At 41.7% G+C, this 25,201-nt stretch overlaps 1 protein-coding gene across 1 annotated transcript in view; it reads left to right on the forward strand.

Moving 5' to 3' along the window:
* Positions 1-23,630, forward strand: part of xrcc2 (X-ray repair complementing defective repair in Chinese hamster cells 2) — a 38,168-nt gene extending 14,538 nt beyond the window's left edge. Inside the window, exon 3 of the mRNA XM_072576249.1 lies at positions 21,807-23,630. Coding sequence (XP_072432350.1) covers positions 21,807-22,540 — 734 coding nt within the window. The 3' untranslated portion in view covers positions 22,541-23,630. The remainder of the gene's footprint in view (positions 1-21,806) is intronic.
* The last annotated feature ends 1,571 nt before the right edge of the window (positions 23,631-25,201 follow it).

The raw sequence follows: 25,201 nt of genomic DNA on the forward strand, positions 1-25,201 counted from the left end.
TGGACTTTTGTGATATGTTGCAAATACTATATTTCCTTGCCTTTAGCTGTGAACATATCATTTTCTTAAGTCTGAGGAATGTAACTGTGAAGTTCTATTTGTTAACCTTGGCACCCAGTTCCTGTCTCATACAGTGAGCAGTGGGAGGGAATGAGGGCCAGGAGCCAAGGATCAGGAACAGAATGTCATATTTCCACATCAAAGCTTCAAAGCAGTGAAGAAGACAGTGATGTCAGTTGGCAGAAATGCTTTATCATGGTAAATTTTGAATTTATACTTGGCTTCTGTTTTTCAGCCATTTGATACCATTTTGGCAACTCATTGTGCAGTATTAATATAACTTGGAAGAATTTGGAAGCTACTGGCGCTCTATCTGACAACTCTTCCCTGGTTCATTTTGATCCGAGGAGAGGAAATGGTTGAAATAAAAACCATAAAGTGCTGGAGAAATTCAGTAAGTCTGGCAGTTTCTGTGGAGACAGAAACAAATTTAACATTTAAAATTCAAAATGACTTTTTGGAACCAAGCAAGAGTCATTTGGACTTGAAATGTTAACTATTTCTCTCTCCACAGATACTGCCAGATATACTGAGTTTCTCCAGCACCTTCTATTTTTTATTTCTGACCTCCAGCATCCACAGTCCTTTGCTTTTGTGAGAGGAAATGGTTGTATTGATTGGAGACTGCCAAAGGAAGTGGTGGAGGAGAGTACAATTACAATATTTAAAAGGCATCTGGATGACAATAGACAATAGACAATAGATGCAGGAGTAGGCCATTCAGCCCTTCGATCCTGCACCGCCATTCAATATGATCATGGCTGATCATTCCCAATCAGTATCCTGTTCCAGCCTTATCTCCATAACCCTTGACTCCACTATCTTTAAGAGCTCTATCCAATTCTTTCTTAAATGAATCCAGAGACTGGGCCTCAACTGCCCTCTGGGGCAGAGCATTCCACACAGCCACCACTCTCTGGGTGAAGTAGTTTCTCCTCATCTCTGTCCTAAATGGTCTACCCCGTATTTTTAAGTTGTGTCCTCTGGTTCGGCACTCCCCCATCAGCGGAAATATGTTTCCTCCTGCCAGAGTGTCCAATCCTTTCATAATCCTATACCTTTCAATCAGATCCCCTCTCAGTCTTCTAAACTCAAGGGTATACAAGCCCAGTCGCTTCAGTCTTTCCGTGTAAGGCAATCCTGCCATTCCAGGAATTGACCTCGTGAACCTACGCTGCACTCCCTCAATAGCCAGAATGTCTTTCCTCAAATTTGGAGACCAGAACTGTACACAGTACTCCAGGTGTGGTCTCACCAGGGCCCTGTACAGCTGCAGAAGCACCTCTTTGCTTCTCTACTCAATCCCTCTTGTTATGAAGGCCAGCATACTATTAGCCTTCTTCACGACCTGCTGTACCTGCATGCTTGCCTTCATTGACTGGTGGACAAGAACACCCAGATCTCTCTGAACAGCCCCTTTACCTAATTTGATACCATTGAGGTAGTAATCTGCCTTCCTGTTCTTGCCACCAAAGTGGATAACCATACATTTATCCACATTAAACTGCATCTGCCATGCATCTGCCCACTCACCCAACTTGTCCAGGTCACCCTGCAACCTCCTAACATCCTCATCACATTTCACCCTACCACCCAGCTTTGTATCATCAGCAAATTTGCTAATGTTATTGCTGATACCATCTTCTATATCATTTACATATATTGTAAAAAGCTGCGGTCCCAGCACGGATCCCTGCGGTACCCCACTGGTCACTGCCTGCCATTCCGAAATGGAGCCGTTAATCACTACCCTTTGTTTCCTATTAGCCAACCAATTCTCTATCCAATCTAGTACTTTGCCCCCAATACCGTGCGCCCTAATTTTACTCACTAACCACTTGTGTGGGACTTTATCAAAAGCTTTCTGAAAGTCCAGGTACACTACATCCACTGGATCTCCCTCGTCCATCTTCCGAGTTACATCCTCAAAAAATTCAAGAAGATTAGTCAAGCATGATTTCCCCTTCATAAATCCATGCTGACTCTGTCCTATCCTGTTACTATTATCCAGATGTGCCGTAATTTCATCCTTTATAATAGACTCCAGCATCTTTCCCACCACTGAGGTCAGACTAACTGGTCTATAATTTCCTACTTTCTCCCGCCCACCCTTCTTAAAAAGTGGCACAACATTAGCCGCCCTCCAATCCTCAGGAACTGACCCCGATTCTATTGAACTCTGGAAAATAATCACCAGCGCATCCACGATTTCCCGAGCCACCTCCTTCAGTACCCTGGGATGCAGGCCATCAGGTCCCGGAGACTTATCAACCTTCAGACCTAACAGTCTCTCCAACACCAAATCCTGGCAAATATAAATTCCCTTAAGTTCAGGTCCTTCAGCCACTGTTACCTCAGGGAGATTGCTTGTGTCTTCCCCAGTGAACACAGATCTGAAGTACCCATTTAATTCCTCTGCCATTTCTTCGTTCCCAGTAATATATTCCCCTGTTTCTGTCTTCAAGGGCCCAATTTTTGTCCTAACCATTTTTTTACCTTGGACATACCTAAAAAAGCTTTTACTATCCTCCTTTATATTCTTGGCCAGTTTACCTTCGTACCTCATTTTTTCTCTGCGTATTTCCTTCTTACTAATCCTCTGTTGTTCTTTAAAAGCTTCCCAGTCCTCAGTTTTCCCACTTATCTTCGCTAAGTTATACTTTTTCTCTTTTAACTTTATATGTTTCTTTACTTCCCTCGTCAGCCACGGCCGCCCATGTCTCCTCCTGGGATCTTTCTTCCTTTTAGGAATGAACTGATCCTGCAACTTCTGCATTATACACAGAAATATCCGTCATTGTTCCTCCACGGTCTTCCCTGTTAAGGTATTGCACCATTGAACTTTGGCCAGTTGCTCCCTCATAGCTCCATATTTCCCTTTATTCAACTGAAATATTGTCACTTCCGATTGTACCCATTCCCTCTCAAATTGCAGATTGAAGCTTATTGTATTATGGTCACTACTTCCCAATGGCTCCTTCACTTCGAGGTCACTGACCAATTCTGGCTCGTTACACAATACCAGATCCAGAATCGCCTTATCCCTGGTCGGCTCCAGCACCAGCTGCTCTAAAAATCCATCTCTGAGGCACTCCACAAAGTCTCTTTCTTGAGGCCCGATACCATCCTGATTCTCCCAGTCTACCTGCATGTTAAAATCCCCCATAACAACTGTAGTAACATCTTTGCGACAAGCCAATTTCAGCTCCTGATTTAACTTACATCCGACATCCAGACGACTGTTTGGGGGCCTGTAGATGACTCCCATGAGGGTCTTTTTACCCTTAGTGTTTCGAAGCTCTATCCACACTGACTCTACATCCCCTGACTCTAGGTCCCCCCGCGCAAGCGACTGAATATCCTCCCTTACCAACAAGGGCACCCCACCCCCTCTGCCCGTCAGTCTGTCCTTACGATAGCACGTGTAGCCTTGAATATTCATTTCCCAGGCCCTGTCCCCATGAAGCCACGTCTCAGTTATCCCCACAATATCGTATCTGCCAATTTCCAAAAGAGCCTCAAGCTCATCCACCTTGTGTCTAATGCTTCGTGCATTCATATATAGAATTTTTAATTTGTTACTGCTCTCACCCATCCCCTCAACCCTTACTTCACTCAACTTATCAGCATGATGCCTTTTCCAGTTTTCTGCCTCCTTGATACAGTTGTCTTTCTTGACTTCTCTTGTTCTAACTTCCCCTTCAATTTCCTTTTTAAACATCCAGCTTGTCCCCTCCCCCCCGCTACTTAGTTTAAATGTAGCGGTGTTGCAGCAGAAAACCTGCCTGCCAGAATGCTGATCCCTGATCTATTAAGGTGCAAGCCGTCTCTCTTGTAGAATTTATGGTTACCATAAAATATACCCCAGTGATCCAAGAACTTGAAACCTTGCTTCCTGCACCAGTTCCCCAACCACACGTTCAAGTCCATTATCTCCCGGTTTCTGGCCACACTAGCCCGAGGAACTGGAAGCAAACTGGAGATAACCACCTTGGACGTCCTGCTTTTTAGCCTTCTTCCTCGTTCTCCGAAGTCTCGCTGTAGTATGTTCCTCCTCTTCTTCCCGACATCATTTGTGCCGACGTGTACCACCACCTCGGGCTCTTCACCCTCGTCCTTGAGGATTTCCTGCACTCTGTCCGCGATGTCTTTCACTCTAGCACCAGGAAGGCAACACACCATCCTTAAATCCCGTCTGCTGCCACAAAAACCCCGGTCAGTTCCTCTCACGATGGAGTCCCCTATTACCACGGCTCTGTGCGATGTCCGACTCTTCCGCTCTGTCTCCACGCCAACTTTTGATTGACAGACCTGGCCGCCTTGCGAACTGGCAGTGTCATCAGACTCTACTGTGTCCAAAAGCTTCAACTTGTTCCTGACAGGTACTTCTCCCGGCGTCTCTTGCACCTGTCTCCTCTCTGCCTTCCTCATCGTCTGCACTCTTCTGCTCTCTTCTGGCATGATTGGTGTAATAACATCACTGAAGGTCTTGTCCAGAAAGATCTCGTTCTCTCGGATGAGCCTAAGATCTTCGAGTTCTTTCATCAGTGCTGCAATATGCTCGGTCAATTGCTGAATGTGCGCACACTTTCCACACATATACGAGCCAGACACACCAGAGTCGTTGACCTGCCACATCAAACACGTAGCACACTGAACCAGCTGAGCAGTCATGTCTTCACCCTCTTCAACTGTGGCGTAATCTCTTTACTCAACCTCCTTATCAAGATTCCTGAGCTGAAGCCTCACTCTTCGATCTGAACTTCCTTAGACCCTCTTCCTATGGCAAGTCTGTGGACTCTTAATTAAGGTTAGAGGAGGAGGGAGGGAGGGAGACCCTACTTTGTAGGACCTGGGGTTTAGAACACACCCACTCTAATAACAATCACTTACCTTCCCGACCGGCTTTGCGCTCCGTCTGAACTTGCGCCCAGCTCCCGCCGCTCTCTGCTGCGAAAAGACCGTTGGCGTTGAGGTAAATTCTTAAGTTCTTAAATAACAATCACTTACCTTCCCGATGGTTGTATGAATTGAGAGATTTGGGCCAAATACTGACAAATGGGGCTAGGCCAGATTGGGATGGCTGGTCAGTGCAGACAAGTTGGACTGAAGGATCTGTTTTTGTGCCGTATGACTCTATGACTTAATTTCTGCCCCATGTACATTTGGAGGGTTATTTTTGCGCATAGTTAAATGTACTTGGCCACTTTGATATATTTGCTAATAAAACTTAATAATGAATCTTGAACAAGATTAGATTAGATTACTTACAGTGTGGAAACAGGCCCTTCGGCCCAACAAGTCCTCACCGACCCGCCGAAGCGTACCCACCCAGACCCATTCCCCTACATTTATCCCTTCATCTAACACTACAGGCAATTTAGCATGGCCAATTCACTTAACCTGCACATTTTTGGATTGTGGGAGGAAACCGGAGCACCCGGAGGAAACCCACACAGACACGGGGAGAACGTGCAAACTCCACAGAGAGTCGCTTGAGGCGGGAATTGAACCCGGGTCTCTGGCGCTGTGAGGCAGCAGTGCTAACCACTGTGCCACCGTGCCGCCCATTAAGTGTTAAAATGGATCATTAAAGAGACTCTAGCTCGGCATTTAAAGAAAAAAAACAAGACTTGGCATAGTTCCATTAAAGCGGAATTGTGTATAACCAATTTACTGCAGTTCTCTGAAGAAGTAACGTACACTGTTTGTTAACGGGGAGCATTAGACATTCTACATTTGGACTTCCAGCAGGCATTTGATAAGGTGACACATTATTACAGAAAAAAAGAAGCTGGAGGTGTAGGGGGTGAAATATTAGCATAGTTAGAAGATTGGCTGGCTGCAGACAGAAAACAGAGTCTGCATAAATGAGCATTTGTCTGATTGGCAGGATATAATGAGCGGAGTCCTATGCCGGGACCTCAACATTTTGCAGTTTATATAATTGACTTCGATGAGAGAAGTGATGGCATTGAGGCTAAATTTGCAAGTGATATCAAAGTCAGTATGTTGTGAAGAAGACAAGTGGTTAGCACTGCTGCCTCACAGCGGCAGAGACCCGGGTTCAATTCCCGCCTCAGGCGACTGACTGTGTGGAGTTTGCACATTCACCCTGTGTCTGCGTGGGTTTCTTCCCACAGTCCAAAGATATGCAGGTCAGGTGAATTGGCCATGCTAAATTGCCCGTAGTGTTAGGTGAAGTGGTAAATGTAGGGGTATAAGTGGGTTGCGCTTCGGCGGGTCGGTGTGGACTTGTCGGGCCAAAGAGCCTGTTTCCACACTCTAAGTAATCTAATCTAATCTAAGAAGTTGTAGACAGATTTGGATAGATTGTGTGAGTGGGTAAAAATCTGACAGATGGAGAAGGTGTGGGAAGTTGTTCAGTTTGACAGGAAAAATAAAAGACCGAATATTACTCCAACAGAGAACTGCACAAGGTTTGGGTATTATGGTGCATAAATCACAAAATGTTAGGAGGTTTATTAGCTTGATTAGATTAGATTAGATTAGATTACTTACAGTGTGGAAACAGGCCCTTCGGCCCAACAAGTCCACACCGCCCCGCCGAAGCGTAACCCACCCATACCCCTACATCTACATCTACCCCTTACCTAACACTACAGGCAATTTAAGCATGGCCAATTCACCTGACCTGCACATCTTTTGGAGTGTGGGAGGAAACCGGAGCGCCCGGAGGAAACCCACGCAGACACGGGGAGAACGTGCAAACTCCACACAGTCAGTCGCCTGAGGCGGGAATTGAACCCGGATCTCCGGCGCTGTGAGGCAGCAGTGCTAACCACTGAGTAATTTGTCTGGTCAAGATAGGTTGTCAGACTGGGCTTATTTCCACTGGTGTTTAGAAGACAATGGGGTAACTCTAAGCTGTGTGGTTGTGTTGAGGTTCCTCTGAGGTTCCATGTATGCCAGTGTGTCGATGCACTGACTTTCGGTTTTGGAAGCTGATGTTACACATGGTCCGAGAAAGTCTGCGCACAGAGAAGAAATGAAATAGACAGAGTATTGATCCTGAGTGACGGATTGTAAGTCAGAATTGTATGCTTCAGTTGCCACCAATTCACCTTTCCACTTGAACACAGTTCTTGCATAAATGCCAAGAAGAAATCTCCTATTGACTGCTGATGGAGAAGATTTGATCAAATGCATGCTCATACATCTCAACTTTTGTGTGTCTGGGGACTTCGCTGTGACTAAAATAAATGAGAATGTCACAGGTCCCGTCTCATCACAGTTCTGAAGCACTGCATCCGAGCTGCAACTGGAAAGTATTAGAAACAATATTCATATAATTTCACATTTAACCAAGTGTGGCATCAAGGAGCATAGCAATATGACCACCAATAGGAATCAGGGAATAAACTACATTGGTTGGAATCAAACTTGGCACAAAGGATGATGGTTCTGGTTTTTGGAGTTCAATCATCTTGGCTCCAGGACATCCCTGATGGGTAGCATCCTAGGCTCAACCATCTTCAGTTGTTTCATCAATGACAATCCCTCATTCCAGAGTCAAAGGTGAGGATGTTAGCTGATGATTTCACATTTCACAACTCCTCAGATTCTGAAGTAGTCCATGTAAAACTGCAGCAGGACCTGGATAACATCCAGTTTTGGCTGAAAAGTGTAAAGTAACATTCACACCACACAATTGCTAGGCAATGATCATCTCCAATAAGAGACCATCTAATTATTGCCCCTTGACATTCAAAAGCATTACCTTTGCTGAAAACCCCATTGTCAACATCCTTGAAGTTACCATTGACCTGAAACTCAACTGGACTCACAATATAAATAGAGTGGCTACAAGAGCAGGTCAGAGGATAGGAATATTGCAGCGAATAACTCATCTCCTTACTCCCAAAGCCAATCCACCATCGACAAGACATAAGTATGATGGAATACTCTTCAGTTACAACAATGCCCAAAGCTTGAGGTCACCCAGGATAAAAGCAATCTGCTAAATTGGCACATCCATAAACATTTAATCACTTCAGCACTAATATCAGTAGTAGCAGTATGTATCCCAACTCTCCACCACCTTCTTGTGGACAACTAGGGATGGGCAATAAACATTAATCCAGCAACAACACCCATATCTCTAACAGACATTTTTTAAAATTAGCTTAGGTTCCTGAAATCTGCTTAATAGCTTACCAGTGATCCTGCAATGCCAAGGCTACCAGTATGCAAACATCTCAGCATTATAACCATTTGTGAGATTCAAACTGTGTCCATTGGTATGAGAATGAAAGACTCAGGACCTGTCTCTTCAAAGACCGAGGAGCGTCAAACACATACACAGCAGTAGACAATGACCACAACTGCAGAATGGGCAGATAGTGCAAGTTAGAAGTACAGTTCCAAATACTTGGATACTAGCAAAGATTCCAAAGATATCGTCCTGTGAAGTCTTCACCAATTATAGTGCTACATTACGAAGGTGCAAAAGCAAGTTAAGAACCATCTCCAACACAACACTCTTGCACGTAGAAAGTGATGAAGGAAGCATAAACAACGTGATGATTCTAATTGACCACAGCCAGCAGCAACATAACCATCAGTCAAGAGCAACTGAGAATAATAGCAACCTCTATAGATGGTCATATGATCACTGGATTAGGAAGAGTTGTAAAATCTACAAAGTGTTGTATCGAAGTTGGAACTATCAATATTCTTAGCTCTGTTTTAACATCTCTATATAATTGATTAATTAAAACATGCTTTTGTCTTTTGTCTTTCTTTCTATTTGGGATTTGTCTTCCTTTGAAAAAGGGAGATGTGTTATGAGCCAGTGTTGATATGCAATAAACCTTTTAAGGGACGTGTTCAAGGTATCATCACGTCATGGCATATCATAGAGATGTACAGCATGGAAACAGATCCTTCGGTCCAACTCGTCCATGCCAACCAGCTATCCTACACTAATCTAGTCCCATTTGCCAGCACTTGGCCAATATCCCTCTAAACCCTTCCTATTCATATACCCATTCAGATGCCTTTTAAATGTTGTAATTGTACCAGCCTCCACCACTTCCTCTGGCAGCTCATACACACACCACCCTCTGCATGAAAAGGTTGCCCCTTGATCGCCTTTAAATCTTTCTCCTCTCACCCTAAACCTATGTCCTCTAGTTGTGGACTCTCCACCTTGGGGGAAAAGACCTTGTCTATTTACCCGTAATTTTATAAACCTTTGGTCACCCCTCAGCCTCCAATGCTCCAGGGAAACCTAATGGAATATAGCTCTCAGTCTCTCTCTATCTTGCTGTGCTCTATTCTTTTGCAGCAGGACACATTGATGGAAGCTTATACAATACATCCAAATTATTTAGTTCGAACCCAGACATGCAAGTGTCTGCGTTTGTAATGTTCAAATGCAAATATCAGGAGCTGCAATGAAATCTCATTATAATCTTCAGTACTACGTGGAATCTCATACTTGTTACAGGAGCCAGCATAAGTATCACATTGTGATAGTTGTAGATTATCAGTATTTCTTGACTTGTCATGTCACATCTCACACGTGTGTCTGGGGACATATATAGGCTTGACCAGTAAGGATGGCAGATTTTTATTCTCTAAAGCACATTAGTGAACGAAATTAGTTTTTATAGCAAATTACTATGTTGCTATTAGACTAGTTGTTTTTCTTAAATTCCAGATTTATTAATTGAATTTAAGTTTCACCATCTGCTTAGTGGAATTGAAACACTTGTTTGCAGAACATCAGCCTGGGTTTTGGACTACTACTTCCCAAAAATATGACAAGGAGAGGAGATAGATGATATCAACATGACATCATAGTGATGGGAAAGTTGGAAACAATTAATCCATGGTGTTGGACTTATTCATTTGTTACCTAAATCAAGTAAGTCAGCAGGGCACCATTACAGAGGCAAAATACTGTGGATTGTGGTAAACTGGAGGTACTCAGTGAATCTGAGTATTGCTATGAAGACAGAAACACACTTAATGTTTCAGTTCTTCAATCTTTTGTCAGAATTGGAACAGTTTTGAAAACAAACATGCAGTATGGCGAAATTAATGGTAAGCCAGAGGAGTGAGAAGATTTTTAAAAACCAACATAAGATGACTAAAAAAGGGGTGAATATGATCTTTCAGAGTAAAATTGCAAGTAATATTACAACAGAAGGCAAGGGCTTGTCTAAATATATACAAAGGAAGAGAGAGGCTAAAGTGAACATAGGCTCCTTAGATAATGAGGCTGGGAAATAATAATAACTGGGAACCTGGAATTGGCAGAGAAGTTAAATAAATGCTTTGCATCAATCTTCACAGAAGACAGTAATAGCATTCCAAAAATACTAAATAATCAAGGAGCAGAAAGGGAAAATGAAATAAATGCAATAACTGTTTTAAGTAATAAATATCATTATAGAAAAAGTACCAGGGAAACTGATGAAACTAAAGAGAACCAAGCAGTGTTGAGAATCTGAAACTCATTGACGTTCGGTGGTCGAGGCAGAAACCTTTGTAATATTTAAGAAGAATTTAGATGTTTACTTGTGATGACAAGGCCTACAAGGTTATGGGCCAACTGCTGGAAAAATGGGATTAGAATAATTGTGGGTTTTTTTCATCAGCGTGAATGCAATGGGCCAAACAGTCTTTTTTCCATGCTGTAGATCTCTATGGTCTAAGACCAGTAACTCCCTGGACTTGATGGGATGACTCCAAGTACATTAACATAGGTAACTGCAGAGATAGTGGATGTAGCAGTAATGGTCTTCCACAACCCTTAGATACTACAAAAGTGCTAGAGGATTGAAAAACTGCCAATATAATACCTTTATTCAAAAAGGGAAGAGACAAAACCAGTTAGTTTAATATCTGTTAGAATCTATTACAAAATCTGTGATAATAAAGCATTTACAAATGCATAATGGAATGTAACAGTGTCAGCCTGTCTTCATAAGGGGAAACCATGCCTGACAAATGTGCTGTAGTTCTTGAGAAGGTAGATAAAGGGGAAGAAGTGAATGTAATATATTTGGATTCCTTGAAGACGTCCAATAAGGTACCCCATATTAAATTATTTAATAAGAGCCCATGGTGTTGGAGAGGTTAGAGAACAGGTACAAGGATGTCTTGCTGCAGTTATACAAGGTATTGGTGAGACCATACCTGGAATATTGTGTGCATTTTGGACTCCTTTTCTAAAGAAGAATGTTCTTGCTGTAGAGGGAGTGCAATGAAGGTTTACCATATTGATTCCTAGGAGAGCAGGACTGATGTATGAGGAAAAATTGACTCTGTTAGCATGGTATTCACTGGATGTTAGGAGAATGGGGTGGGGGGGGAGGTGGGAGGAATCTTATAGAAAACTGTATAATTTTAACAGGACTAAATGTGTTAGATTGAAGAAATATGTTCTGGATGTTGGGGGAGGACAGGACCAGGTGTCATAGTTTAAGGATAAGGAATAAATCTTTTAAGACTAAGATGAGGAGGTATTTCTTCACCCAGAGAATGATGACCCTGTGGCATTCATTACCACAGAAAGTGGTTGAGGTCCAAAGATTATATGTTTTCAAGAAGGCAATAGATATAGCTCATGTGGCTAAAAGAATCAAAGGATATATGGGGAGGGCAGAATTAGAGTATTAAGCTCAATGTTCAGCCATGATCATATTGAATGACGGAACTGGCTCAAGGGGTTCCTATGTTCTATGCATTGTATTAGCACAGATAAAGGATCGGCTCACTAAGAAGACAGTTTCAATAAGAGAGCCATTTTCAGTGTGGCAACCTGTAACTAGTGGGATGCCACAGGAACCCATACTGGGGTGACAATTATTTACAATATATATGTCAATGACTTGAATGAAGAAAGTGAATGTACCTAATCCAACTTTGTGGATTCCATAGAAGTAGGTGAGAAGGCGAGTGATGAGGATGACATAGAGTCTGCAGAGGGATATGGACAAGTTGAGTGGGTGGGCAGAAATTTGGCAGATGAAATATAATATGGGGAAATGTGAGGCTATGCACTTTGGCAGGAAGAATATCTGGGAGAATGAATAGAGGATTGGATATGACTGAAATGGAGAAACACATTAAAAAGCTGCAGCACAGAGGGGTTTGGAAGTCCTCATGCATAAATCACCTAGCATACAAGTTCAGTGGATAATAGGGAAGGCAAGTAGAATGTTGGTCTTTATTTCAAAAGGAATGAAGTATAAAAGTAGGGAAATCTTGCTAAAACTATACAAGGCAGTATTTGGACCACATTTGGAATACTTTGAACAGTTTTGGTCTGCTTAGCATTAAAAATATACACTAAAATGAACATGGAGAATCTCAGCAGGTCTGGCAGTATTTGAGGACAAAGAAACAGTGTTAAGTTTTGAGTCCGGTATGACTTTTTCAGAATTCAATATGAAACTGTTTGGTTTCATTTCATGGTGTTCAATTGTTTATTTAGTTCTTAACTATTTACCATTAGAAAGAATAACTTATAATTAAATATGTACCAAGAACATAGAGGAGTTCATAGAAGGAGTTTGTTTACCTTTTATGGAAAACATGTATTGAGAACATGGAATTTATCCCACGAATCACTCCACTAGTTTTACCACTTGCTGGGCCTTGTTGTGCCAACACTGATGCAGCTTTAATAGCAACTATGAAGTAGCCATGAAGGTAATACAAGTTTTTCAACATCAGTTCTAATGAAGCAGTTTTGTGGTCTTGTAAGTCGGCTTCCTACCCAGTCATGAACATTTCTTATGACAATTCAAATCCAGTAAATTCAAGCCAACCATTTACATTAAAAGGATGAAGGACATATTTATTTTGAAGTTGAACACAATGCACTGTTCACTTTCGGCATATAACATTTGGGTCTTTGAACTGAAAGAAGTCCATTTCTGTTGGAGAACCCTTGTCCATTCTGTTTCCACTGATAACATTTGGGGAACAGTTCAAAGACTGGCTAACTGAGGGGAAAGAAGTAGAAATGTCATGAAAGATTTTTAACTTGTTTCATCATGGAGCATCAAGTTGTTTTTTATATAATGTCTTTAACCTGACAAAACATCCCAAGTCACATCCAAAGATTTGCAGGTTTGGTGGATTGGCCATACTAAATTGCCCTGTAGTGTCGAGGGATGTGCAGGCTATGTGGATTAGCCATGGGAAATGCAAGGTTACATGGGTAGGGTATGGAGGTGGCTTTGGTTGGGATGCTCTTCGGAGAGTCGGCGTGGGCTTGATGGGTCGTATGGCCTGCTTCCACACAGGAATTCAATGAAAATGTGATTCTACTTCTCAGAACAATTATGAAATAATTGTTTTAAACTGTCTTTAGGTCATCAGATATTAAGGCAGTATCTAAAAGGTTCGTCATTGAGGAAGTTTTAAAGGTAATTTTATGCCTGCCCTCAAAGACTTGCACAAAATATTTTGTTTTATCGTGTAGGTTTACTCCTTTCTGCTTAGAAGTTTCAAATTCTATAATTCCTCCTATTAAAGCTGTTGAAATTGTTGATGTACCTTTGAAAGTAGTTACCCAAAATTAAACTAGATTAAAACTGCATTCCTGCTGTGTTCCAAATATAACCCAGCAATAATTTGTACATGGTTTAAAAAAAATCTTGAATTCTGGAGAAGTGTCATATTGGACTTGAAACATTAAACTCTGTTTCTCTCTCCACAGGTGCTGCCAGACCTGTCGAGTTTCTCCAGCATTTTTTTGTTTTTATTTCAGATTTCCAGCATCTGCAGTATTTTGTTTTTATTTTAAAAAAAAGGTTGCTTTGCATTGCAATCAGAAACCTTTAAAATACTATTTTTCCGGGTTTTTTATTATACCTTTGGTGCTCCTAGATTGGAACAATACAGGTTAAAAAGAATTGAACACTGTTCTGGTATTCGAGGCCCACTCTTTAACATGCATCATTTTCCATAATGATATTGCCTCTTCTAACACCAGCTGTCCTTTATAGCTGTTGTATGTTGAGTTATTGGCCGTTTTGTTCCCTGGACTCCTTATTAATCGTAGTTGAATTGAGCTGGCTGAATCTCATTTTGAGCAGGATCCCTGCAGAGAGCTGGTAATAGTTTATCTCCTCAGTAGTGCCTGAATTCAAGAATGTGTCCTTACTCGCTTCAACTTCCTATGCCTGGAGTTTACTCAAAATTATTTTACTGTGCTTGAATTTATTCTGTTGTTGCTATCCAATACCTTGCTTATTTTGTCCAATGGAAGCTGAATCAACACATTATTCTGCTCTAGTTTGCTAACACAGCTACAGAAAATACACTGCCACACCAGGGGGGTTCCAAAATTGATGGCAGAAATAGGAGCTTGACTTTATTTATTTTTCCCCAATGAGCTATAAAACAACTGGGTTGATGATTGCCTTGTCAGTAGTGCTGACGTATGCACAGTGCTGGACCAATTGCCTCCTGCATTTCACAAATCTTTGTATAGAAAGATAATTTACTGGCTCCTCTTTCACATTATGAAACAAGTTAAGTTTGAAAAAAAACAGTTGAAGAATGTTTTCCAATTTTATTAGTCCCCTCACATCTGGTATGTTGGCACAGGTCGCTTTTTTAAAAATGTGCCTCACTAAATAGGTTTAACAGTGGTGCCAGCAAATTAGCTTGGTTGAAAATTTAGTAAGCATGCAGGGGTTTGCATTGGGTTAGGTCCTTTAGTTTGTGCAAACTTTGTCTTTGCTGCCATTTTCTTCCCCTCATGAAATCTTTACACATAGGGACAATGATTTTATCAGAAATAACAAATTGAAGTCAGGGAGATTAAAGGGGCAAGTAATATGATATTGACTAAGCAATTAAAAAATACATATAATAGCTTCATTGCTGTAAAAAAGAAAGTTGACTTGCATATTTAATTTTGATAACCAACCTGTTCAGACATGTTATGACACACCTCTGGAGCAGGTGGGACTTGAACCCAGGTCTCTGACCCAGACACTACCACTGCACCACAAGCGTGATGAGATATCACACCTTTGTTGACCTTATATGCTTACCTGCGGAGAAGGACAATGAGAGGTGAACAATTAAGGACAGTAGAAATTTTTACACTTTAAGTTATGCAGTCATCATAGTTTGCTGCTTTTCCGTTATTTGCTATATACAAACTAGTTGCTGCATTTGCCTAAGTGAAAGCAAATGAAAAAGGAATTTATTGTAAAGTGCTTTGCACCTCCTGAGGATCTGATGAGGTGTGATATAAAAGATCCTGCAGCAGTATTCGAAGAAAAGCATGAGAGCTCCCTCAGTGGTAAAGACAATTTTATCTGCCAATCAACATTACTATATACTATGGACCAAGAGAATTAGCACGTAAGAGGCATGGAACACACTGCATGCACCTGTTCATGTGGGATGGGGGAGCAGATGAAATTGGTGCTTGGCAACTCATTACACACAGATGAGTTGCAGTCAGTGCTGCTTTTTGGATACACGTTAGTTGGCAAAAGGATGGAAGGGAAGGAATTTAATTTGCAATGGGAAATTATACTTGCACAACTGCAATATAGTCTCAAAGCAGAGGTTCGCTCCCACTGCCGATTGAGTGGACTGCTTCAGAGGGAGGAATTTGCTGCACCGGCTGTAAATTGATCCCCTATTCCCCATTCCCCAGAGCCTCCACAAGTTTTTCTGATTCTGAAATGCAATTCAGTGCATTTTGATCAAGGGTCATGACATAAAATGTTCTATCTTTCGTTCTCCACAGATGCTGCCAGATCGACTGAGTTTCTCCAGCCCTTTCTGTGATTGTGTTTTGGATACCCTAGTGCAGGCAGTGGACAGGAGGAAAATAATGTGGTTTCTACCTCCAGCTCAAGTTGTTGATGTGAAACTCCTACCTCCCACCAGAATTACTCTACTCTCACTGTTAAGAAATTGGGCATGCTTCCTTCATCACCATCCACTCCACCAGTCCCTTATTAGTGCCGTATAGCCAATTAGACCAGTGTGTCCAAGTCTACGTTAAGATGTTGCTGTCCACAGCTGGGCCCTTGAAGCCCAGAGCTGCTCGAGGTCACCAAGATGTCCTCAGGAAGCTCAGTAGATTTCCACCTCATAAGGTATAGACACTGGAGAAATACTTTGTTGGATAGGTATACATGCCAACCTGACAAGCTCTGAGAACTTGCTCGAGTTATTCTATTACCTCAGTTCAATATTAATCACAAGAGTAATTCACTTTAAAAGTATTATGATTTTTGTTCTGGTTTTGATGTTGGTGTATTCTTTGCAACAAAGTGAGGATAAAATCCATGAAGCTGAACACAAAAATGGTGATAGTAAAGACAATGATCACTAATTATTTGGTGCATTGAAGATGGGAGGCATATTTCAAAGGAAGTGCTTTGGCTTGGATTTAGCTATTGTTAGCTATTGGCTACTGGAACGGTGGGTTTTTTTTATTCATTGATGCAATGTGGTCTTCTCTCTCTGGACCAGCGTTTATTGTCCATTCCTAATCACCCAGAGAAAGAAACAGATTGCTGTGACGTTAACACAACACTACCATCTCCCTATGAGTTGTACCAATAGGTCAAGGTTATTGCTGCTCTTCCTCCATTTTGTGCTGACGTTTGTCCTCCTACATTTCTTGCTGACCAGCTTTATGCTAACGCTTGTTCCTTCAGTATCCTAAAGAAACATAGAAACAAAATTAAGAGCAAGGGTAGGGCATTTGGCCCTTCAAGCCTCTTCCACCAATCGTTATGACCACGGCTCATCGTCCAACTCATTACCTTGTTCCTGCTTTTCCCCAATATCTGCTGATGCCTCAAGCCGCAAGAGCTTTATCCAGCTCCTTCTTGAAATCATAGTGTTTAGGCCTCGACTGTTTTCTGTGGTAGCGAATTCCATAGGAACCCAAATCTCTGGGTGAAGAGATTTCTCCTCATTTCAGTCCTAAACGGATTACCACATATTCCCTGACTGTAACTTTGGTTCTGGATATTAGGACTGTAGTGCAATCTCCTCACAAAGATGGAGCATGTTTTGAGCATGCTGACAGTCTGTGTAAAATTTCTGGTGACGACATGACTTTCACTGCCTTTGTAGCAGTGCCTAAGTCACATGAGTTTCTGTGACCATGACTTAAGGGTTAATCTTTTGTCACTCCAGCATGACCTGACAGCCTGCTGGAAGTAAGTATGGCACAAGGTGAGTGAGTGGCAACTGCTGACCGAAAACGGGGCATAGACCTGTAAAATGTGCTACTTGTGACTTGTAACAAGCCAAACCATTATGGGAGTAGAGAAGCGTTTTCTTCAGTGAAGTGCTGAAGGGAATAAAAATGTGGAAGCAGTCCATGGCATCTTGAACAGAGGGAAAGCTTGCAATGCAGGTAGAGCTCTCTCATGCTGCTCTGCTCTGTCAATTAGAAAGCTAATGTCGGGTGTTTTTCCTGGCAAAGGAAAGCTCTATGCTGCTCTAGGTACAGCACTGCTCAGCAAACTTACAGATGTTGCTGATGTCATCTGTTGCAGCTTGGAAGGAATCTATCCTGCAAATGCGTAGAGCCATGGTGACCTTTCTCAGCCACACACAATGCTGCCCTTACCCAGATATGGCTGTAGCCAGTGACATAATTCAGTGATGGCCTTCTTGGTGATGTAGAAGAAGGCAGCTGAGATATTCCTCCTTGGTAAAGTCAGCAAAAGGCCTTTCAGATGAAGGGTTTTTGCTCGAAATGTCGAGTCTCCTCGGATGCTGTCTGACCTTCTGTGCTTTTCCAGCACCATGCTCTCGACAAAGATCAGCTAAAACTGCTCCTTGGAGACTTCCTATGTAGTGGCCTTCAGCTGTTTTTGCTTTATTTGTCTTCCATTCCTGAAGGAAATACCAGTAGTCAGAATGAACTTGTTTCCATTGGAATTTAGAAAAGCAAGGGATGACTTGATTGAAGTATATAAATCCTGACATTCTTGACAAGGTGGATGTGGAAAGGATATTTCCTCTTTTGGATGAGTCCAAAATCAAGGGTATTGTTTCACAGTTAGGAGTTGCCTTTTTAGGATAGAGTTGAGTGGGAGTCAAAGGTGGGAGGGAAGGTGAGAATGTGAAATTGAAAATGCAAACTGATCAGCCATAATCTTATTGAATAGTGGTGCAGGCAATGAGGGGCCAAATGGCTTACATCTGCTCTTAATTCGTTGTAGAGCAATCAACTAAGCCCAAAAAATATCCAGAAGTTAAATAGCAGCCTAAAGGAACAAACCAGCAAATGCTGATATCATTTGATAGTTAAAACAAGAAATGAGAACTTTATTTTCTTTATTCATTCTTGGGTAATGACATCATTGGCAAGACCATCAGTTATTGCCCATCCCTGCAACTTCTGGGTCAAAATACTGGTTAGGTTACAAGTTCCCATGCATCTTCAATTGCCTCCTGAGATGCTGAATGGAGGAATTACATGCTGATTAGGTTGAAGTGATATGTTCCATGGTCAATGACCCTTGACCACACCATCCCTTCTCGTCCACTTGTAGAGTATATGGTAACATTGTCCATGTGGTATGTGAATTCAGTTGAGCACTATCCACTGTCTTCAATGAAGGTCTAAGCCAGAGACCTCTGCTATTGGGTCAGTGATAAGCAACCAGTCTGTCTGGATGTAGATGATCCATTAAAGCAGCACCGAATGGGATCCTTGTGTGAATCATGAGTCAGATGTTGTGATGGCCCAGTTCACAAAAGAATCCTACAACCAGCTTAGGACACTTTTTGGAATATTGTATGAAACTTTTTAATGGTTTCACTAAACAACCTGCACATCTAAACTGAAGCCTGATTCCACCTGATAGCACATACTCAGCACTGACCACATTGAATCCTTACATACCTGTTTCTGCCTGTAAAATAAGAGCAGCATGATTGAATTTCTAGGACACCATCTTGTCATTTATCTCAGTTTTTCTGTTCAGGAAGTTGCTATGTGCAAATTAGGTGTTTTATTTCTTGGCCCCACAGCAGTCACTGCATTTCAAAAGTATTTCATTGGCTGTCAGGCTCTTTGGGACACCCCTAGATCATGAAAGATGTGAATTATACTCAGGTTCTGTCTTTTTGTTTTGTCTACCCCAAATTCAAATTGACTTTGATCCAAAGACCTGATGTATTTGGCAACCCAAACTAGGAGATAAAGGGAATTTAATCTGTTACAGTTTCTACTGTTCTGCACAGCAGGGTCTTGTTCCCATAGTAACCTGCAAATGTCTTCCCTCAGACCCACTCATGTACAGCTTCTCCTGGTTTGCCTATTTCACAGTTGCCTGATTGAACCATGCTAAATGTATGTTGTTGTAAATGCACCAATTTCTCTCTGTGTGGTTTTGGTGAGGATGGGGCATTGCATTTTGAAGCTCATAGATAATTTAAAGAACTATAATCAGTTGTCTCTGTTATAACTATTTGGTCTGAAATCTTGCTAGCTGGTTGTATTAAACCTGAGAATACAGAGGAACCTCGATTATCCGAAGGACGCAGGCGGGGAGTATTTCATTCGGTTAATTGAATTCTGGGTAATGGAATGCTGGATAACATAGTTTAGCCAAGCATCAGGACCTTGCGATCTTGCCGGATAATCCGACATTCAGACAATCGAATGCCAGATAATCGGGGTTTCTCTGTAATATACTAATATAGATCAAAAAGGCCAGTACAGGTTATTGTAGCAACTTCATGAAACAACCACAATAGAAATGCTTATTTTTAGATTTTTAAACCCTTGTTGGAGGTGGGGGGTGGTGGGAATTGCAGCTTTAAAAGAACTTTTTTTGTATTTGGTCTTCTCCTCATCCTGGGTTATAATTCTGTACTTACAGGGCATATCAGTATTTACTGCACGTGGCTATATGTATGCTAGCACACTAAGCACATGACAATGAAGCTTGGTGTAGTCTTCACCCAATGTTGCTATGTTTGCAATTCCAGCTGAGGTTACTGGCACAGGAACCCTATTCAATACTAACCTTGAGGCACAGGTCAATTGCAGTACCCAGACCATGTCTTACCCCAGTACAGATTGGTGATCCAATCAAAAACAGAAATGGCTGGGAAAACTCAGAACAGTTCTGAAGAAAGGTCACTGAACCCGAAACATGAACTCTCCTTTCTCTCCACAGATGCTGCCTGGTATGCTGAAGTTTCCCAGCAATTTCTGCTTTTGTTTCTGCTTTCCAATAATTACAGTTCTTTGGATTTTTTTATTGAGTGATCAAATCTGTGCACTGTCTTGGCCTTTGTGACTCACTTGTCTTAACTCATTAAGCCATTGGGAATGCTACACATTCGATCAAATTTTAACCACAATTAGTTTTATGTTACTAAATGAATAACGTTCTGAAAATGGTAAGAGGCTTTGAACTATTGTGCTTTGATAGTTTCAGGTGTACAGTAATTAGAAAAGCTGCCAGTAATTGTTTTAGTTAGAGTTATAGAGATGTACAGCACAGAAACAGACCTTTCGGTCCAACTTGTCCGTGCTGACCAGGTGTCCTAAATTAATCTAGTCCCAGTTGCCAGCACTTGGCCCATATCCCTCTAAATTCTTCCTATTCATATACCCATCCAGCTGCCTTTTAAATGTTGTAATTGTACCTACCTCCATCACTTTCTCTAACAGCTCATTCCATACATGTACCATCCTTGGTGCCCCTTAGGTTCCTTTTACATCTTTCATCTCTTAACTTAAACCTATGCCCTCTAGTCTGGGTTCCCCCACAACAGGGAAAGACCTTGTCTATTTACCCTATCCATACTCCTCATGATTTTATGAACCTCTATAAGATCACTCCTCAGCCTCTGATGCCCCAGGGAAAATAACCCCAGCCTATTCAGCCTCTCCCTATAGCTCAAACCCTCCAACCCTGGCAACATCTTTGTAAGTCTTTTCTGAACCCTTTCCAGTTTCACAGCATTCTTTCTGTGGGAGGGAGCCCAGAATTGCACACAATATTCCAAATGTGGCCGAACCAATGTCCTGTACAGCCACAACATGATCTCCCAACTCCTGTACTCAATACTCTGACCAATAAAGGAAAGCATACCAAACACCTTCTTCACTATCCTATCTACCTGAGACTCCACTTTCAAGGACTATGAACCAAGGTCTCCAAGGCCTGTTTGTTTAGCAACGCTCCCCAGGACCTTACCATCAAGTGTATAAGTCCTGCCCTGATTTGCCTTTCCAAAATGCAGCTCCTCACATTTATCTATCAATTAAACTCTATCTGCTATTCCTTGGACCATTGGCCATCTGATCAGTACTCCATCTGCATTCTGAGGTAACCTTCTTCGCTATGTAATCCACCTCCAATTTTGGTGTCATCTGCAAACTTACTAACTATACCTCCTATGTTTACTTCCAAATCATTTATATAAATGATGAAAAGCAATGGACCCAGCACTGATCCTTGTGGCACACCACTAGTCACACGCCTTCTGTCTCAAAAGTAACCTTCCACCACCACTCTCTGTCTTCTATCTTTGAGCTTGTTCTATATCCAATAGTGCAATATTCAACAAAATGGATGGCCATTTCAGTGATTCTGCTTTGGTTTTTCTTCATACATAGATTTTGCCTTAATTACTGTGGAAATTGTTCTCATAGGCAAAAGTTGTTCGTTTGAATTAAGTTTTAAAAGGTTTTTTGTGCTTTCTGAAATGTAATGCTGACATTTGCTTTTGCATACTTGCAGGAGATACAGTTGAATTCCACGGTCCAGAGGGAACAGGGAAGACAGAAATGCTGTATCACCTGGTGGCATCCTGCATCCTCCCAGAATCAACAGGTGGTCTCCAGGTTGAGGTTCTTTTTATCGACACAGATTATCATTTTGACATGCTTCGTCTGGTTACCATTCTGGAACATCACTTAGTGCAGAGCACAGAGGAATCAGTTAAACAGTGCCTGGGTCGCCTGTTTCTTGTCCACTGCTGCAGTAGTTCCCAATTGCTACTCCTGCTGCACTCACTGGAAAGCCTGGTTTGCAGCCATCCTGCCCTTTGCCTGCTTATCATAGACAGCATGTCAGCCTTTTATTGGATTGACAGACTCAATGGTGGGGAGAGTGTTAGCCAGCAGGAAGCCAACCTCAGGCACTGCATTGAATGTCTGGAGAAGCTGTTGACCGAATACCGACTGGTATTACTTGCAACCACCCAAGCCCTGATGCGTGGGTCAGGGTGTGGAACTTCTAGGCCAGATGAAGCTGCTGCTGTAGCCTGGCAACCATTCCACACTGCAGTTACAGAATATAAACCATATCTCTGCAAATCCTGGCAAAAGCTGGTCAAGCAAAGATTTATTTTCTCAAAGAACAACACACGGGACAATAAGCAAGAATTTGCTGTTGTGTCTCTTCAGCCAAGAGGCAGTATTGTGTCCAGGTGCTCTTTTATTATTACAGATGGCGGGGTTCAGTTTCTTTAACCCTTAAGCATTCATTCCTTCATGAGGACCACTGGAGACACTTGTGATCCCGCAACTGAGAAAGTGCCATTTTATTTTAAAACTGTTAATTGTTGTAGTTAACTGAAGCCTATTCATCATTTTTCCTGGTGAGCTTCAACAAGGATAGGTGGAGGTTTAACCCTCTTAATGTGAATGTAATGGAAGGTTTCTGTTGTTTTCAATGGGAATTCTCCAGCAGATTTTGGCCTAAACTGTCGGGAAAGAGGCTTATCCCAACATTTACTTGAAAGCTGTTTTTGAACATGTATGTTCTTTGCTGTGGGTAGGCAAGTCCTTAATATACTCTGCTCTGAAGCAAAATGCCAGAAATACTTGAGTATTTTTGTGATGGTGATCCAACTGGTCATACTAAATTGGATTTTAAACAAGCTAATTGGAAAAATGAATAGTTTTCACTTTCTATATATATTTATAATCTTCTTAAAGCATTTCATATGAATTACTTAAAATGTATTAGGTCACATTGATGTTTAGTACAACCCATCCTTTTCATTGCTGAACCCAATTTGTTGAACCTAACTGTCTTAGAGCAGAAGGAGCTCTGAGAAATCATCATGCCCTTGCCAGTTTTTTATCAGAGCTAATTCATCCCACTTTCCTGCCTTTTTTCCAGTAGTCCTTGATGTTCTGTAAAAGGTCAAGTTGCTAAAATTTTCTGGACCTCATGAAGATTTTTCATAGAGGTCCCTGTGGGTGAGAGCTGAGACCCTTGCCTTTTCCTGATACATCTTCCCCCACACCCTTGTGGCTTCTTCTACCCTTTCCTTCCAATTGCTCACTGTAGCAGAATGCCCAAATTGACTATTTTTGTTCTGACAAAATGTAGTTTAGGCCGAGTGATGATTTTATTATATGATATTTCTGCTGTAGAATTGCAGCCTATTGTAAAATTTTAGCCGTGAAAGTCTTATTGATTTTGCCGAGTTCATATGCTTATGTTCAGTTGAATGACTAAAGCCTGCAAGCTGGTAGAAGCTTGCATAATACTGGATAACCGCCATCACTTCATTGGCTTATCTTACCTAATAAATGCATATTTCAAGGTACAGCCTATATTCAACGTGGATTCTTTATCAACTTTTTAAAAGTAAAGTGAATTACAATGTGCTGCAAGAGTGGCTGCTGAAAATCAGGGAGCTCTTTGTGATATCTGCACTAACAAAGAATTAACTCCTGTCTCTGGGAAGTTCTTAATATGCAGAACTTTACAGGTGAAATGTATTTCCTCAAAGAAGCATGCCGATCTCCTCTGTTGACAGTTCCCCAAAACAAAGGATGACTTTCTTCCACCCCAGTGTTGTGGGTCCTTAGATGGTTAAACAGCCATCTCTCATCTCTGTGAGTAGCAGCGACTTCTAACTTCAAACCATTTGTGTATTTAATAGAACGACTAAAATCAAAGCAAAGCATTCTAGATGTTGGGGATCTGGAACAGAAAGTGCTGGGAAAATACAGGGCATTGTGCATCCTTACCAATTATTCTACGTGTACTTTCTACCCCCTGTCTCTCTCTCTCTCTCTCTCTCTCTCTTTTCTCTCTCTCTCTTTTCTCTCTCTCTCTTTTCTCTCTCTCTCTCTCTCTCTTTTCTCTCTCTCTCTCTTTTCTCTCTCTCTCTCTTTTTTCTCTCTCTCTTTCTTTTCTCTCTCTCTCTCTCTCTCTCCCCCTCTGTCTCTCATAATAAACATATATCTTTTCCTCTGGTTTGAATTTACAGACAGCCTCTCTTATGCCTACTATTAAAATTACAACACAAACACAGTTTTAAAACATTCCCACCATAATGTACATTTTGTTGCAGGCAACACAAGAATTGAAGAGCAAAGGAAAATAAGTTATCCCATCACATCAACCCATCCGTGACAGGCTCGAGCACAAAATCTACACAAACATTTTGAATTTAATGCCAAGGGAGCACTTCACTGTCAGAGATATAGTCTTTAGAATGAGTTTTTAACCCAAGATCCCAATCTTCCTTTGAAGTGGATGTAAAGAACCCATGACATCATTCAGAAAAGTGCTGACGAGTTCTCCTGATGCTACAGACAATCCTGATCTCCTAACCAAACTCAGCCTTCTATTTATAAAACGAGCAACAACTATCAAACAAAGAACAGTGGATACTAGAGATCTGAAGATATGCCTGTTCCTGCTACTTCAACTCTATTTTTACTCTCCTTGTACAATCCCATACCACTTACATCTGCGAATCCTGTGACACTTTACATCAGTTTCAGAATTTCCAGATCATGGATTCCAGCCATCTCATCTTTACCATTAAAATGCAATCTCTTTACATGTCCATCTCCCATCAGGATGGTGTCAGAACTCCTGGACAGAAGGCTTGAATTGTCCTCATCCACCACCACCCTCCTCTGCCTGGCTGACCTCGTCCTCACTTTGAATGATTTTTCCTTTGATTCCTATCATTTTCTTCAGGGCAAAGGTGTGGCCCTGGATACCTGCATGGCTCACAGCTTTGCCTACCTCTTTGTGGGGGACATGGAACATTCCATGTTCCAATTCTACTCTGGGTCCCCACCCACAACTTTCTCCAGTACATCAATAATATCATTTGTGCTGCTTCCTCTCTTTTTCAGAATTGGAAAAATCAATTTCAA

This window comes from Chiloscyllium punctatum, chromosome 8 (genome assembly GCF_047496795.1).
Source record: "Chiloscyllium punctatum isolate Juve2018m chromosome 8, sChiPun1.3, whole genome shotgun sequence".
Classification (NCBI taxonomy): Eukaryota; Metazoa; Chordata; class Chondrichthyes; order Orectolobiformes; family Hemiscylliidae; genus Chiloscyllium; species Chiloscyllium punctatum.